The sequence below is a fragment of the Astatotilapia calliptera genome, chromosome 15 (genome assembly GCF_900246225.1).
Source record: "Astatotilapia calliptera chromosome 15, fAstCal1.2, whole genome shotgun sequence".
NCBI lineage: Eukaryota > Metazoa > Chordata > Actinopteri > Cichliformes > Cichlidae > Astatotilapia > Astatotilapia calliptera.
In genome coordinates, this window is record NC_039316.1 from 7658432 (window position 1) to 7674992 (window position 16561).

At 39.9% G+C, this 16561-nt stretch overlaps 1 protein-coding gene across 2 annotated transcripts; it reads left to right on the plus strand.

Annotated features, from left to right (window-relative positions):
- Positions 1-9357: 9357 nt before the first annotated feature.
- Positions 9358-16087, plus strand: zc3h14 (zinc finger CCCH-type containing 14). Of its 2 annotated transcripts, none has more exons than XM_026142984.1 (17): positions 9358-9542; positions 9875-9917; positions 10014-10128; positions 10275-10315; positions 10436-10580; positions 11056-11359; positions 11450-11613; positions 11857-11957; positions 12060-12218; positions 12583-12651; positions 12806-12944; positions 13775-13977; positions 14076-14238; positions 14341-14483; positions 15467-15549; positions 15655-15761; positions 15871-16087. In XM_026142984.1, the coding sequence occupies exons 1-17, from the start codon at positions 9507-9509 to the stop codon at positions 15872-15874; spliced, it is 2019 nt and encodes a 672-aa protein (XP_025998769.1). In that variant the 5' UTR covers positions 9358-9506; the 3' UTR covers positions 15875-16087. The 2 variants fall into 2 exon arrangements, with proteins under 2 accessions (XP_025998769.1, XP_025998770.1); XM_026142985.1 differs by having other exon boundaries at positions 9361-9542; positions 14100-14238.
- Positions 16088-16561: the final 474 nt, after the last annotated feature.

A 16561-nucleotide genomic window follows, 5' to 3' on the forward strand; every position in this document is an offset into this window, starting at 1 on the left:
AGTCTCTGCTCGAAAGTCGACAAGCTTGACTGAAATTTGTAACTGCCCACATGGACAAGGCGAATATCTTCTAGAGAAAAGTTTTATGGTCATACCAGACAAAGATTGAGGCATTGTTGGAGGCGTAAACGGGAGGCTTTCAAACCTAAAAACACAGCATGGTGGTTGCATCACGCTCTGGGTCTGTTTGGCTGCCAGTGGTACTGAAACAGGACAATGTTCGCAAACACACATCAAAACTGAGTTTGGAATGGATAAAGCAGGGTTGCACTACCAGTTCTTCCAAGAGGAGTGGTCAAATATCCAGCCAGAATTATGCGAGAAGCTTGTTGATGGCTACCAAAAGTGCATGGAAAAATGTGAGGCTGTATGTATATTTTTGACACGTGTGGATTAGAAAAAATTCTAAAAATTGTGCACCTAGTTCTTGCTTTTTAAACTCATCCACCCTGGAAAAAGAACACTTCAAAGAAATCATTAAAAGACCAAAGTTTACATGACGTTCATGCCCATGATGACTCTTCATAAGCTTCTGACCACAACTGTAGGTATTTGCTTAGCTCAGTATTCAGTGTGTCAAACTGGTTGATTTTCCCTTCTCAGTGGGGTGTTTGTTCATAATGGTCTCTTGCACCATCTTGTGGATACAGATTTTTTGTTGTTGTTGTTGTTGTTGTTGTTGTTGGGGGAGGGTTATTTGTCTTAAGTGTTTGCCTTCACTTGAGCACACAACAAAATGTATGGCTTCTTTATCTGATCTAGCCAGACCAACCACAGATTCAAATATAATTACATTTTATTACATTATAAAAGCAAATAAGTAACGCCTGATTGTTATATTGTAAAGATTATATAAAGCAGTGGTTCCTAAACTTTTTTTTGCTAGCCCCCCCTTTGTTTAACAAGAAAATCCCCCACCCATACTTTCTTTTCAAACTCCATTGCAGTTTATTTCACACCTTAAACATTTTTGAAAACAATTAAACAAATAAAAGTAAACTGCAATAGATTACAGGTTGCAATAACATGAAATCCTACCTCTCTTACATAACAGAAAAACAAACCATCTTTATGCTGTAATTATTTTACGTGTAGTTGTTGTTGCTTTTTTACTGTAGCTGCGGGATACTGTTTGTCCGTGATTTGGACAGCCCAGCGCGTGCTCCCGACTCAGGGGAAATTCTGATGGGGATACCTACCTTGGCACCACCGTTGTGCAAGTGAAGCTAAAGGAGAGTTATCATTCATCATTCATTCATCACTTTTTCTACTCTTTGGCTTGGGAGGAAGTTGGTTTGGAAGCATATTTCACTATGCTTCATCTTCTGCTTTGCGTTTGTTTGGGAGCCCCGTCAAAAACTTGTCCATTATGCGCACAGTGTCCAAGCATTCTTTTTTTTTTTTATTCATACCGTACCCCCACTGCAATAGCTTGGGGCGTGCCCCCCACCTTAGGAACCACTGAAGTAATGTGACAAAGATTTGACCCACTCCTCAGTTTACAGTTATTATTTTTAAGGTGATCTTGCTAACTTTTTCTTAGCAAGATGACTTCAGTTTATTTTCAGTCCAGTCCTTGTACATGAATACTTTTAGAGGAGTGTTTTTGTTGTTGTTTCTTTGTCAATAAAAGTGACATTTGAACATTTTGATCATAAAAAGGCACCAACTCAAGGAAAGAACTACAAACTAGCAAGAAGCAATTTTAAATTGTACCATTAGGCACTATGCTACTAGTAGCGTATTTAAAAAACACATGATTTGTTCCAATTTCTTTAGTCGAATCTACGAAAAACGCCCTAAATAAGTCTAACAGGCATAAAATCTAATTTTTATACCTGTATTTTTGTGCATGATTTACTAAAAGCTGTTAGCTTAAAGCTTGGCGTATGGTGTGTGTCCTTAAAAGCTCTGAGTAAACTTGACAAGTGGACAAAAGAAGAAGTGGCACTCCTAAAATACATCTACAGCAAATCCAAAAGAAATGGGAATAAATCCAGCACAGAGCTGACATATGACCTAAGAGATGCAACCCAAACCCTTCAGTTGATCTATATTTATCTACTGTTCACTGAAACCTTGTCAGAAGCTTCTCGGTGGAAATTTGTCTGCCAAGAAGCCATTTATAAGGAAACAGAGAGGAAAGGCTCAAGTGTGCCAAATTATACAAGAACTGGACTGAAAATCAGTGACAACAGGTCTGATGAATCCAGATGTGACATTTTTGGTTCAAATCACCATTAGTATGTACGGAGGAGGTCAGGCGAGAAATACAACAGGGAGTGTCTGCAGCTACGTGTAAAACATGATGGAGGCTCTGTCATGGTTTCAGGCTGCATTTCAGCGAGTGGTGTTTGGGATTTTGTCAGACTTAAATAGGAATTATGAATGAGCAAAGCAGCAAGCAATGCAATACAACCTGTAAAGTTGGCATTGCAACTTATCGTTGTATGGTTGAGAAAGGCTTCATTTTTCAGCAAGACTGTGATCCCAAACACACTGCATATATATATACCGGGTACCTGGATGGAAAAACACACACACTGTTCATAAGAAATATTGACCTTTGAGCTCATTAGAAGTATATAAACTAAACTAAGTTTTTAGATTGCCTTACTATATTTCCTTACAAGTTTGCCAATTTCAGTGAACCATTGCACCTATTTCCCAATTTTCAAACAACAAATAAAGACGAAATATTGCCTCTACTTTTGCACTGTACTGTAAGCATTGTATCTGGTCACTCCTGTGTACATAGAGTAAGGACCTTGTGCATACTGTTTATACTGTCTGTGTATCTGGGTACCATAACGTGTAAAAACTGAATAAACTAACCTTTGCAGAACACGCACTCCCTGGAAGAGTACTAAGATCTTTTTTCGTCTTAGAGTGGACTGATGACCAATGTTACCTCTAAGCTGCACGCGTGCGCAATTGCGCATGCTGGCATGGTCTCTGCGCACAGAAAATCTGCGTTGCGCACAAAAGAGTCTAACCTGAATTGAAATTAAAACTTTAACAATTCTGTTTTGCAGTGTTAGTCAGTAAGTGACTGGCTGCTCCCGTATGGGATTAGAACGATGCCACCTTATCCCATAGTCCAGCCAATAATGCGATTCACATTCATATATACGCAGCTAGTCAACGTTGTTGACAGGCTATGACAGCGTCCTTATGTGCCGACACCAGTGTTTTAGCTAGCAAAGCGGTGTGGCTGATGTGGAGTGACGCCACGTTAATGACAACGTGTACAACCATTGGAGATGTGAGCAGGACAGACGGAACAATTGACGGAAAATGTGTGGACTTTATACCAGTTTTTAAATTGTGTTGATAGGCCACGTAAAACCAGAGTTATGATAAAAATATATGCAATGTTTGTTTGTTTTTTCCTGAATACTATCGTTGTTTATATTTACTGCGGGAAGAAATGGTAAAAACTGTGTTTTATAAGGAAAACACTCGAAAGCACTCTCTGACTGTGAGCAAAAACCAAAACCCCCACCCTTTCCTATTGGTCGAAAAATGTACCATGTCGACCAATCCAAAAAATGATATGGCAACATGACATTTAGTTGTTTAGAAAGGGGGGAATTTTTAGGAGTGACAGAGATTTGCAACGTTTAGCGCAAATCTTGTGTAGTTAGTGTGTAGTGTAGTCAGTAGTTTTATTGTGTGTGTCAGAACAATGAGGCGACTGCTAAATGTTACAGGTGTTACAGGAGTGATACATCTCCTGTTGTCAGGCCTGCAGGTATCAGGCTGTTGTTCTCCTTTATCTCTTTTTTATTTATTTATTTATTATTATTATTTTTTTCCCGCCTGTCCCATTTGGTTCTTTAGCCATCAGAATTGTTGTCTGAAGACCAACAAGGATACCCAATGGATTTACTTTGCCAAATGGATCATCGTGGCATTGCCGTATTGGTCCATTTGGTCGATCTTTGTTTTTATTATTTATTATATTTTATTTTCAGATGTTACAGACATGAGTGAGAGATAGGAAAGGGAGAAAGAAAGAGGAAGGAAAGGAAAAACAGAAGGGGAGAGGGACAGTGAGAAAGGGGGGGAGAAAAAAAAATCTCCTGGATCACCTGTTGAGAGAAGAATAGAAAACAAGCAAAAAAAGACAAAAAAAAAAAGAAACAAAGCAACATACTAAACACAACACCATCGCATTAATCTAGCTAAGTGTAAACAGCAGTAAATACTAAATATTCAATGTTGTTGTGCAGCACGCAGGACAGATGTGCTTCGAAGTAGCAGCCAAGAAAGGTGTAATTTGGGTCTACGAGCAGTGAACACCCGTGTGCATACACTGAAAAAAAGGGACTGGCCATCTCTTGGATTTATGTAAGCATCTTGCATGTATTTAACACAATTGCCTCATGTTTTAAAGTTAAATGTAACTATATAGTGTAAAAACTACATGATATGCAGAAAGGGTGTATTAAATTGTTCATATCATGTTCAGGTGAAGTAAGTCAATAAGATAGCAACGTTAAATCTCGTGAAACCACGCGTGATTTCATCTCGCGGGCTTTGGATCGTGGTTTAAAAAAGGCATCCATCTCAGTCAAGTCGAGCAGCCAACTCTACGTTTTTGGTATGTCTTGATTTTTTGAATTAATATTTACCATATTTCAGCCAAATGTAGTTAAACGTCTAGAGTGTCGCCATGTAACATGCTAAAAAAGAGCCGTTAGCTTATTTGCTGTTTTATCTGTTGTCAAAGAATTGGCGCTTTTTCATTTGAATTTGTCTTTGGCACAAGAGCCGTAATATCACATTAAACCTAATTATGAGGCACTCATAACATAATTTGGTTTTCTGTGTGAATAGATTTGCCAACTGACTCTTCAGTTACAATGTGTATTTACTGCACCGTGGTGTTAGTGAGATTTTGGACATTGAACAGCTTTAGCTAATATCATCAGCGGCATTATGCTAGCTTACATCCCTACCCCTCCTGCCCTCACCTGCTGTCCTTTTGTTTTTGTTTTTGTTTTTTTTGCTGCACATTGAGAGACGACCTCTATTCTGCATTTCACCAGGAGTCAGCTGATGGATTGTGGGTTCAAGGTGTTATGGTAAGAAAGTATATTCTATTTTCGTTTCTGTAACTTAATTATAATAGGTTTTTTATAATTATTAGGTGCATGCATACTCACCCTATTAATACAACTGAGAAATCCAAAATCTGCCATAGGTTTAACCTGTATATATTGTCAGAAAGGTGATTACTGGACTCGCATTAATGCACACTTGAACTGAAATGAGGTTGTAACTTGTGGGTTGTTGGGTTGCAAATCAGAAACAAACATCTTTGGATTTTTTTTAATCCCATAAGATCTGGAAACACAGTTTTTATTCAACAAAACATTACTGATTAACCAAGCACAGTGCCTGCTGTTATTTCAAAATAATTTTATGTCATTTCAGATGAAATGCAGCATTCCAGTGCATCCCAACCATGCCTTTACAGTCAAGGTTTCTGACGGAGCTGAGTTTCTCTCTGACAGTCTGCTGAAAGTGTTTGCAAAGTGATCGGGGGAACAGGGCACAAAGCTAAAGGATGTAGCTGCCATGATGACAGTAAGAACTTTAATTCTTTAACTACAAAGTGTATATGTATTGCATTAGGTCAGTAAAAGATTTTTATGCTACATCCATTGAAACAGTCAACTATTACCTGTGAGTAATGATTCCACTAAAAGGATGCCATAATTTTCGTCATGCATTTACTGGCCCACTGAGAAAAAATTATCTTTTTTTAAAAATAAATGTTCTGGAAACTATATATCCATAAAGTTGATGTCAAACAGGAACTTTTGATATTGCTTTGTAGATGCTGGTGTTGCATGTTGACTGGTTTAAAAAGTCAAGAGTTTTTGTCTGGGATCATTTTCTTCTGTGCTACTGAAAAGTTCACAAATCTTTGTTTTCTTTGTTATAATACTCAAGGATGACATTAATGCTCGGAGTCCCTCATCAAAGTGCTCCGCATCTGTGTGAAAGACAATTGCAACATCTTGGTGCAGGAGTTCATGGTGAGTGTTTTATGAGTAGATTGTGGCTTTGCAACATCTAAAAATGCATTTAGTTATCCACTTGATCCTCATTGGACTGGTTAGGACCAGTAGTCCTCTTTAATAATTTGAAGTTCACATGAGGCCTGGTAGTGAACTCGGCCGCCGGCCCTTGAGGCCCCACCCCCACCCCTGTATTAGGGGTCACATCAGTGTGAAAAAAACTTTAAATTTGTCATTCTAATGAACAAAGGAAAATCCCACCAGTATTTACATTAGCTTTTGTTTGAAAAAAAAAAAAAAGACCAACTGACCAACAGCTAACCAAATTGTGGGGCTGAAAGTCTAAATTCTAACATCTTCTGAGTGACATAACCTGGATTTCTGATGGGCCGGTGTCTTTCTAACAAAAACGAATGTAAAGCATTTGAAATTATTATGTTTTTCACCCTCTCTTAGAAACTCTGTTAGACCATGAATGGCAGCATGGCAGGCCACTCTTTGGCTATAGCTATTTACTATGTTGCTTGCATTGGTTTAAATTACTCTAACATTAGAACTGGTAGATTCAAAAGAGATGAGCTTAAAAAGGAATCTTAAAGAAATGTTTTGTGTTTAACCAGGACTTGCCTGAGGCCACTGCACAGATTGAGAAAACCACAATGAACATCTGTCTCCAGAGATGCGCCAGGCAATGACTTTTCTGATGTTGTTCTTCAAGATCTGGATAACGTGACCTTTGCAGTAGCCATGCTGTTTGGACCTTTTTTATTCCTTCAACATGAGTTACCCATCACAACTCTGCTACACTTTTGAGGTGATTCAAAGGGTGGTAATGGAGTTGGATGCAACTCAGCTCTCAAGAAAAGCTCACAACTAAGACAAAACTGCTCCTGCAACGAAGCTCACTGTTATGCATGTGAGGTGACCAGCTCTAGGTGAGAGGACATTTAAATCTCACACTTGTTCTGCTGCATTTTTGAAGCTCAATTCCAGGAACGGATCGCAGGGTTCATTTTTATATACTCTGCAACTGCCATGAGGACGAGCTGTTTTTTGTTGTTGTTTGTTTTTCCTTTTGCTCTGTACAAGTTCTGTTTGTCTGTTTGGCAGCATTTTTAAATTTCTCTTTGTATTTTTTCTTTCTTTTACTAGTGAAGAGATGTAGCGTGAACAGTTATACAGTCTAAATATCCCATATGGGTCGTGTGAAATGGTATTTTCAGTTTCATTCAGTTGAAGTAAAGAACGTTGAATATTTCTAAGTGTGCTGTTTTGAACCAAGATGTCACAGTATGATCAGTGCTGTAATTTTTGACAGTCACTGTATCAATGTTATTTTTGCGTCTCTTGAATAAAGGTTTTGACCTGCAAGTGCTAATTTCTTTAGTTATTGGGGTAAAATGGGTAGTGTTAATAGGAAGGTGTTTGCCAATTCAGTAACCTAATTTAATGTTAATGGAAACTAACATTACCTCAAATTGTTTAGTTATAATTGTTGTTTAACTGAATCTTGACGTCAGAGGCCTTAAATAGAATGTTTTGTATTGTTCTTTCCCAACATTTTTCAAAAGAAACAGTCTAATTTCTTTGCTGCGATTGATTCCAGAGAACACGGAAGAACTGACATTATTTAACTGTTGATTTATATAGATTCAGTAGAGGAGTAATGTCAGTTTAATTCTTTACCTACTGCAGTGAAATTAGACATGTTGTTTTGAAAGGTTACTGGTGGATGCCAGCAACCATCTTGGAAGAGAACAATACAATCTGTTATAAGGCCTCCATTTGAAAATTGTGTATTTGATACTAGAATATAATAGCAAAATGTAATTTGAAGATAACATGTAGTATTTAAGTGACCAAGTAGTATTGGGTAAAAGTTATTGAATGGTGTTGGGATAAAGTGAGAAAATTGTGAAGGATTAAAATATTTCAAGAGCTCAAATTACTTCATCAAAACATGTTTAAGTCACATTTTATCAACACAAATTGCACAAGTTTATTGAACATGAATAAATTGTGTTAATTTAACTCAATTGTTTAAGTTGCTGCCAAAGCAAAACATCTGTGTGCAACAAATGTCCACCATTGAATTAAGTAAATCCAACAACATATTTTTTTCAGTGTACCTGTGTGGATCAGCGCGCTTGTATTCCAAAGGTTTCTCCATGTAACGATCTGCTAGGGAGTGTGGGGGGGCCACAGCCCCGTCCTCCAGGGTGTGAGGCAGGTATGGAGGAGATCCAAACTCCAGACATCCAGAGGCCCCCAGAACACAAGAAACCATGGAAGACCAACAGAGGGGCAGCCGCGCCACTGTTCCAGTAAGAGCTGAGGAGAGTCCCAGATGAGGGTTCACTCAGCAGCCGCGGAGCAGAAGCCAGGGGGAGTTGCAGTGACGCGCCCGTGAGCTCCGCCGGCCGCCAGCTGTGCCTGAGTGACCGAGCCCCAGGCCGAGAGGCCGGGGGTACCCCACCCCCGAAGGGGCCCGAGCGAGCCCCAGCTCCTTTATCTCATAGTGGACAGAAATAATTTTTTGGAGTGGCACAAATAATTTGTGTGCCATCAAATTTGACGCAGAACAGCTGATTGTTCTGTAAATAGTTTGAAGTTTATTTTAAAAACCGCCTTGGCTGCATTTTTAGGTAAACAGCTGCAAAAAACTTTGTTGTTTGCAAAGCTCAGTTACTTTTTTGAAGAAGTAACTATATAATTAATTGCCCAACATTGGTTATTATTTACTGTATTTTGCAGACAGAGATTTACATGACTCTCTCCCAGATCACAGACTCATACTCATAATACAAGTCAGAGCTTTATTTAAAAAAAGAAGAAAAAAAAAGAAAGTTGTATTTTCAAAATTGGAGTTCAAGTTATTTTTACTTCCAATAGTGTTAACATACTACACAGGTCATGAACAAGATTTTTTTTTAAATTTCATTGTAAGTGGGCTAAAGCAGTTAATTAAAAGTAGTCTAACATAAATTTGATTATTTTAATAAACCATGTGACTTGGATGGATTCGATGCTGGCGTGACCACAGTGCACACGTCTGCTGTTGCTCACAGTGGTCCAAGGGACCGCTCAGGGAGTTTGTGTGTTCGCTCAGACACATGAAAAATTAGAGGGAACATTGCTGATGACCATCCAGGTCATCTGAGAGGTGTTGTGATTGAGGCATGGTTCACCCCAGCTTCAGTCACCCAGCGCTTTCAAACCCTTTCCTTTAATTGGAACATTTTACTAACAAGTTTACTTTTTCCAGCATCAACTTAAAGTGATTACTCTAAATGCTAAACAAAGACAAAAAGACATCGCATACGATAGACAGATGTATGCTTTTTGTCCCTATTCGGTTGCCTTGATTTGATTTGTCACGTGATTCTACGTCACATTTGTCCCTGGTGTTTAGCGGTGCAGCTGGAAAAACAGTTGCCTCTTTTAGAACTAATTCGCTTGACTCAAACAACAATAATGGAAATCGGTACAGAAATTAGTAAGAAAATAAGGGTGAGTAACAGTGCGGGTTGAAGCTGAGTGGTCTGCGTGATTAATGTTTGCGTAACAAAGGAGCTACAAGCTAACACTGACTCGCTAGCTTAAATGTGTCAGCCTAGCCTAACTTATTGTTTTATTTTCAAGGCCGAGGGATTGGTACCTCACTCCGGCAGGCATCGTCATAGACTCAATAATTTCTTTTTGATTTGAACAGTTTCCACAGCATAAACTCAGTGCTACGTTAAGTTAATCCTTGGGTTGTTGAATGATAACAGCGCAGCTAGCTACGCTACCTAGAATTTGTTGAAATAACATCTTCCGGTTGTACTTTTAATCTCTTCCAGGCTGCTATCAAAGGAAAGCTTCAGGAGCTTGGTGCATATATTGGTACGTGAATGATATTCAGTGATTACCTCTGAGACAGCAGTTACCTGGTTGTGTAGTCTTACCATACACGATGTGCGTGTTTCTTTTTCTTCACAGATGAAGAACTCCCAGATTATATTATGGTGATGGTGGCAAACAAGAAAACCTCCCAACAGATGGCCGACGACCTCTCGCTCTTCCTCGGAAACAACACGATGAAATTCACAAGCTGGTGCGATTATATTGTTTATTTGTGGACTGGTTCTTATATGGCGCTTTTCTACTCTCCTGGAGTATTCAGAGCGCTCTGAATATGTAAAATATGAAAGAAAGTTGTACCTTTTTGCCTTAACTTTGTTTTTGTTTCTTCATTTTTAGGCTTCATGGTGTTCTGGAGAAATTAAGATCTGTTGCAGCAGGTAAGCCCGGCTGCGTTGAATACATCTCTGCACTTTTTAACCAGCAATGGGAAGTTTGTCTTTTTTATGAACATGTGAGGCTCAGGAGTTTAGCATTGCTCATGTTTCTGTTTTTCTCAGAGCCCGCATCCCTCAAGCAGCTGCAGTCAGACGGCGCTACTGTGAGCGGGAAGAGCCGATCGTCTGTAGGTGAAAACGGCCGAGCGGAGGAATTAAGAGGAGATAGGACAGAAGCCCGTGTATCCAGCTCTGCACATGAGAGCAGGTACCTGACGCAGTAGTTTCTCAGGTTGCCCCCTAATTTCCAAATTATGCTTCAGCAGGAAAATCTATGTAGTAACTTAAAGCAAATTGTGAATTGATTGCTCATTGTTTGGGATAATTTTGCTCATGCTGAGGTCTCCAACCACTATTTTTCCAAGTTTAACTGTGGTAATATCCATTTCCTCTTTGGAAGGTCTCATAAATGGTGGCTCAGTTCTTCTGTGTGTTTGTATTATTTGTACTGTTTAAGGTTTTTGTTATACTTTTTTATGATGCAAGTCAGTGATAATTCACACAAAACACAAAAGCATGTCCGGATTTCCCCCAGAAAGTATTATGATGTTAAAAATGACTATTTACTGGAACAAAGAAGTACTCCTCAACAAAGAAAGTCTTTGGTCAGAGCAGACCAAGAAGTGTGTTTGAGTGTGGTTACATTTTTCTTGTATTTTGTTTGTTTGTTTGTTTGTTATCAGGAGGGGGACCTTGGAAAAGGGTTCCTCACAGCTCTCCTCCAGTGTTAGGCCCCTGGTGGAGCCGCTCCCATCGGAGGCAGTTCTTGACATCAAACCAGAGATGGACGACGACCTCATCGCTGACGAGCCTTTAGAAATCAGCACCAACCACAGTCGTACACACGGAGCAGCTAGCAGACACAGCGCTGATATCTATAGACCCGGTCAGGGCCAGTTCACATCAGTAAGCTCTGCGGAAGCGTCCTTTCATGCTAGACAGCAGGGCAGCAGAACCAGCAGAACCTCTAGAACTGGATCCAACAAGGTATTATCAGAGTGCTTATTTTGCTCACTTTCTGGTGACGGTGTGTTAGGTAGTTGGATATAGTAATAATGCCTTGCTTTCACCGTTCAGCAAGAAGAGTTTTCAAGGAAGCGGAAGGCACCGGTAGTGAGTTCTGTCGTAAGAGTGAACCGAGATGCAGACGAGGACAGCGACGATGTGGACGAGGACGAAAGCAGCTACAGTGGCAGAGGCCTCTCCAGTAGAGTGTCCCTCCCCTCCAAACCAGAACGGAAGTCAGTATGAACACTTGATGTCATATTAACCTCAGGGTTGGGTTTATACTGTGGAAAGAAAACGGTTAAGTAAGGTAATGTTTATCTGCCTCGTGGATGCTTTTATTCATGGGACTTTTGTAGGTCGTGTGTACCCAAACCACATGTGTGTTTTCTTGCAGTAAAGCTTAAGAAGTGAGTCACAGATGATCAATTTTGCGCTTTGCTGAGCTCTTAACAGTTTTGAGGTTTGTATTGTTTCAGACCTACTCTCCCACCAGCCAAGCAAGCCAACAGAAATCTGATACTGAAAGCCATCTCTGAGGCACAGGACTCAATCACCAAAACGACTACCTACCCAACAAGTGCGTTCCCACTGTCGTACATTTAACCACAAACATCCTGTAAGTTAAGCTGATTTTCCATTGTTGTTTGTGTCATTCTCTTACGTTGACCTTTCCCCGCAGTACCACAGAAACAGACTGTTCCTGTGGCGCCTCGTACTCGTCTCGCCAGCAATGAGGAGATGAGTGCAGCCATCCAGCTAGTCCAGGAGCACCTCCACAGCCTGGCGCCCCGGGTGCAGACCTACACCGCCACAGATCTACCTCCCTCCAGAACATCTGGTATATATAATAGAGTTTCATGCGCACAGATGATCACATAGTCTCATTAGCTCACAAGTATATGTCTGTTTGCAACCTATGTCTGATGTTTTGTAGCTGAAGGAGCAGATGACCATAATTATTTATGTCTATATATATATTTTATGTATGTCACAAGCCCGGATGGTTTTTATTTGGATGATTAGTGTATAGCAGAACTATGGATCATCATAACTGAACAGCATAGTAATGAAATAGTTGTATAATTAGATGTGTGTTGACTTCGGCAGGCAAGTAACAATTTTAAAAAACTTTGTGAGGTTCTCAAAGTGCTGTTTTGTTTGTTTTATTTATTTATTTATTTATTTAATACATTTTATTCCAGCTCCAACAAGATCGTTAGCATCGCGGCTTCAGTTGGAGAGCAGCGGTAGAGGAGAACCAAATGAATATGGTGAGTTTTAGTTTTAGACAAGCGATTTCCGAATGATATTCCATGCAACTTTAGAAAGTTTCAAAACTATTGAGAAGTAATGAGTCTTCCCAAAAACACTTGATAGCTCCCAAAATTCTATTTACATATTTTTTTCAATCTGTCATGCCTCTAGGGGTGGAGGTCACTGCAGGCGGTGAAGTGAAGACATTTGATACGCGTTCTTTCATAATGAGTCGACCACAAGTGGGAGAATCTCCAGTTGGAAATCAGCAGCAAGTCCTGTCTGCTGTACCACGCACCGTCCAGACCAGGTTTGTATGTTTGTATTTTTACTGAGGTGGCATACACAAGGTGTCTTTCCATTATGAGTGGAATGGACTGAGTAGTGGCACAAAGTTGGTTGTCAATGCAATGAGTTCTCATAAAACAGGTGCTGTTGACATCTGATCAATCGTTGTGTCCTGGCAGCAGAGCGACTGATTTTATAAATGATGATAAATCTATAACATTACAAAAATATGAAGATCTGAAACATACATTGCAGACAAAGCAGCAGCGTGTGTGTGTGTGCACGAGAGGAAAAGCACTTATAGAAGTGTGGTACTATCCATACTGTATAGATGTGTGAAGCAGGAAAGAAAAGCAGCAAAAATTCAAAAAAAATCATTAAGTTACAGGAGAATTTGGTGGATTATAATCAAGTATCTCATTGAATTAATGTTTAAAGGGCAGTTTTATTTTCTGTTCTTTCACCTGCAGTCTTGGTGGTGTTTAATGGTCTGAGAGTAATGAATGATAAATGAAAACAGAATTCAAATGTAGGCTCATGTAAGTGCGATGTAAGGTGAGCAGGAAGTGCAAATAAGTTTACTATTTAAGGATCACTTATTACAGTGTTATTTAATGGTGATGCTATTGATTGGCCAGTAGGTGGTGCCATTGTTTCTGTTGACGATGTTACGAGGATGTACCTCGAAAAGAAGTGAACCACCTTTGTAGTACAGAAAACCCAGAGTTAACCACGAAGATAAGACCATATCCTGTTTCATAGTACAGGCCTGTGTCTTTGTATAAATAAAGAGACATTTGTGCTATTACTGGATTGTCATTTCATCTGTTCTGCTTTTCTGACTTACCCTAGCAAGGAGAGAGGCGACTCTGCCAGCCCGAAGTTCATAGTGACATTAGATGGGGTACCGAGCCCGCTTGGTAACCTTGCAGACTGTGAAACTGACCTGGAAGATGTGAGACCACCTGCGAACGTACCTGACGCAGCGAGCCATGCCCACAGAGAGCCCAAAGTCAGCGTCCTTCAGAGGTTACAGGGAGGCATCACATCAGAAGGTGTGTGTGTGCTCTCAGCGGAGTTATTAAAGTGATATGATAATCAGCTATTTTATTTTTGTTTTGCATTTTAAAGCCAAGTTTTAAAGCCTCTTTAGTCCTGTCCTTTTACATGTTGACAGATGAGATGATGGACATTGACATGGCAGAGGAGAATGCGGTCCCTTTGAAAAAACAAAAGGTCATGGAGCGATGCAAGTTCTGGCCGGTGTGCAAAAGTGGGGATGAGTGTCTGTATCATCACCCAACAACACAGTGCAAGTAAGTAGCTATGTTAAATGCAATAAGAATGATTGTTTAGGGTATTTTTTTTCACTTTCAGTCATAAGTCCTGATTACATGTGTTTTGCTTTTTTCCTTAAGGACTTTTCCAAACTGCAAATTTGGGGATAAATGCCTTTTTGTGCATCCAAATTGTAAATATGACGCCAGGTGTACAAAGCCAGACTGTCCCTTCACTCATGTGAGCCGCAGGAGCACGGCTGCACCTCCTCCACCCAGACCAGGTACTCTCTCGCCAGCTTGACCTATGCTGGGTTTTCTTCTAGCCTCCTGTTCACTGATGGGATTCTGGCTAAATTCTGTGAGAGCGATTAGTAGTTTAAACATTTTCAGCTATTGTGGATCCACTAAAAGTTTCCCTAAATTACCTCAAGCAAGTTCACATACGGTTACTTGATGAAAAACAAAACACAAAAAACTGGTGGTGTGCAGATAGAAAGTGAAGCTAATCTGTTTAAAGTTAGCAGAGGAAGAATGCGTTCCTACTATTACCTTTTACTCATGTAAAACACTTGAATCTTCAGCCAGTTTTGTTGCATTATTCTGAATAAAGTAGACCTAACCTAAATGATACAGATCTGAAGTCTTTGCCGGGCTAATCTACACCTGTGATATAGATTATCTATTCATCAGGTCAGTCTGTTGGTAAGGTTTAAAATAATCACGCAGAGTAGATCTTTGTCAAGTGCATTGACCCGACTCTCTATCAGGCATCTTGTGCTTGCGTCTGTGGAAACCCCCAGTGCTTTTATAAAAAAAAAAATCTGATTAGAGAAGATAAGACAGGACCTTGCTGTTCCCTTTTAGACTAAAGGTGAAAGCGTGTGTTGGGCTTAGAAAGAGGGCAGAGAATTTAAATGCTCCTCCCTGTGGGAGGACGGCCCTGAGAACTGGGTGACAGTACATTCACTTCTGTTGTCCTTGGTGTTGAGCTGACTTGGCATCTGCTGAAGTTGTATTCCCGTGTGAATTTAAAACTGTCTCACAAAAACTGAACAGTGGCCCACGTCAGTATTCGAATGAATCATTGTTGATTTCCTCCCCAAAAAATTGTTTTTAATGATGTCAGTGTTACAACAAAGAAGTCCTTATTGTTTTCCCTCAAAGACATTTAATGTGACACTGTTTTTACGTATCCATAGCACTTCCATGTTTCTAAACTATCATAATCATCCTGATAGCTTATCCTTGACCCTTATGTTTGCAGCAGTGCAGCAGACCCAGCCTACCAGCATCTGTCGCTTCTTCCCAGAGTGCAAGAAGATGGACTGTCCATTTTATCATCCCAAGGTAAAAACGCTGCACAAGAGCTGTTTTTGTACAACGCAGACAGATCGCTTTCAGATTCACAGCGAATCTGATTTTTTTTTTCTTTTCCCTCCTTCTTAACTACAGCCGTGTCGCTTTGCTGCGATGTGTAAACGAGCCGGGTGTACCTTCTACCACCCGACCACAACCGTGCCTCCAAGGCACGCCCTGAAGTGGACAAAAGCACAGAGCAGGTGAACAGATAATGCAACTCAGATAAAGACCATCATTTAATATTTAATTCAGCATTATGTGTTTAATTTGATGATGCACCTAATAAATACGGTCTTTCTCCCCTCGCAGCTAAAGTACAGAGACTACGGCAGAAGTCCGACGGTCAGCGTTTGAAGCTGTGGAAAGTCCTTGTGTCTGTGGGCTGTCAATATTTCATTTACCGAATGTTTCAGTTTATTTTAATGTATTGTTTGGAGTGATTTTAAAGGAAATAGTTTTTTAAGTTGAGGAGTCAAGTTTTTTTGTGGGTCATGCTGTCAAAATAATAAATACAGTTATATAAAAATCTGTTTCACATCATCATTTTGCTCATGCTATTCGTGTACTTTGGTGGGACACCGACCTTGATCGGTTTAACTGAAGGTAAGTAACATACACTGAAAAAGCATAAAACGCGAACATGTTTGACCTTTTTTGCTTATCAAAATTCTGCTGGAGTGACTTTATAAAGTCTGCAGTTGTTTTTATTAAATACACACGGATCCAACCAGACTGTAAAATCTACATGCAGTCAGTGAGCTAAAGACGCCTTCAGCACTGCAGCTGTGTGCAATAACACCTGCATCCTTCTAAAGTGTGAAAGCCACTTATTACCAATCATTTAAATATAGAAATAGTCCCAAACCTGCTCTCATTCACCTGGTGACTATAGACCTATGATTGTGTCTTTTGGCCTGTGTTATAGCAGGATGGTGGAGGATATCCTAGAGTTCTTTCCAAAACTTGCATTACAGGTGCCACTGAGCAATCTTAGTTGTGC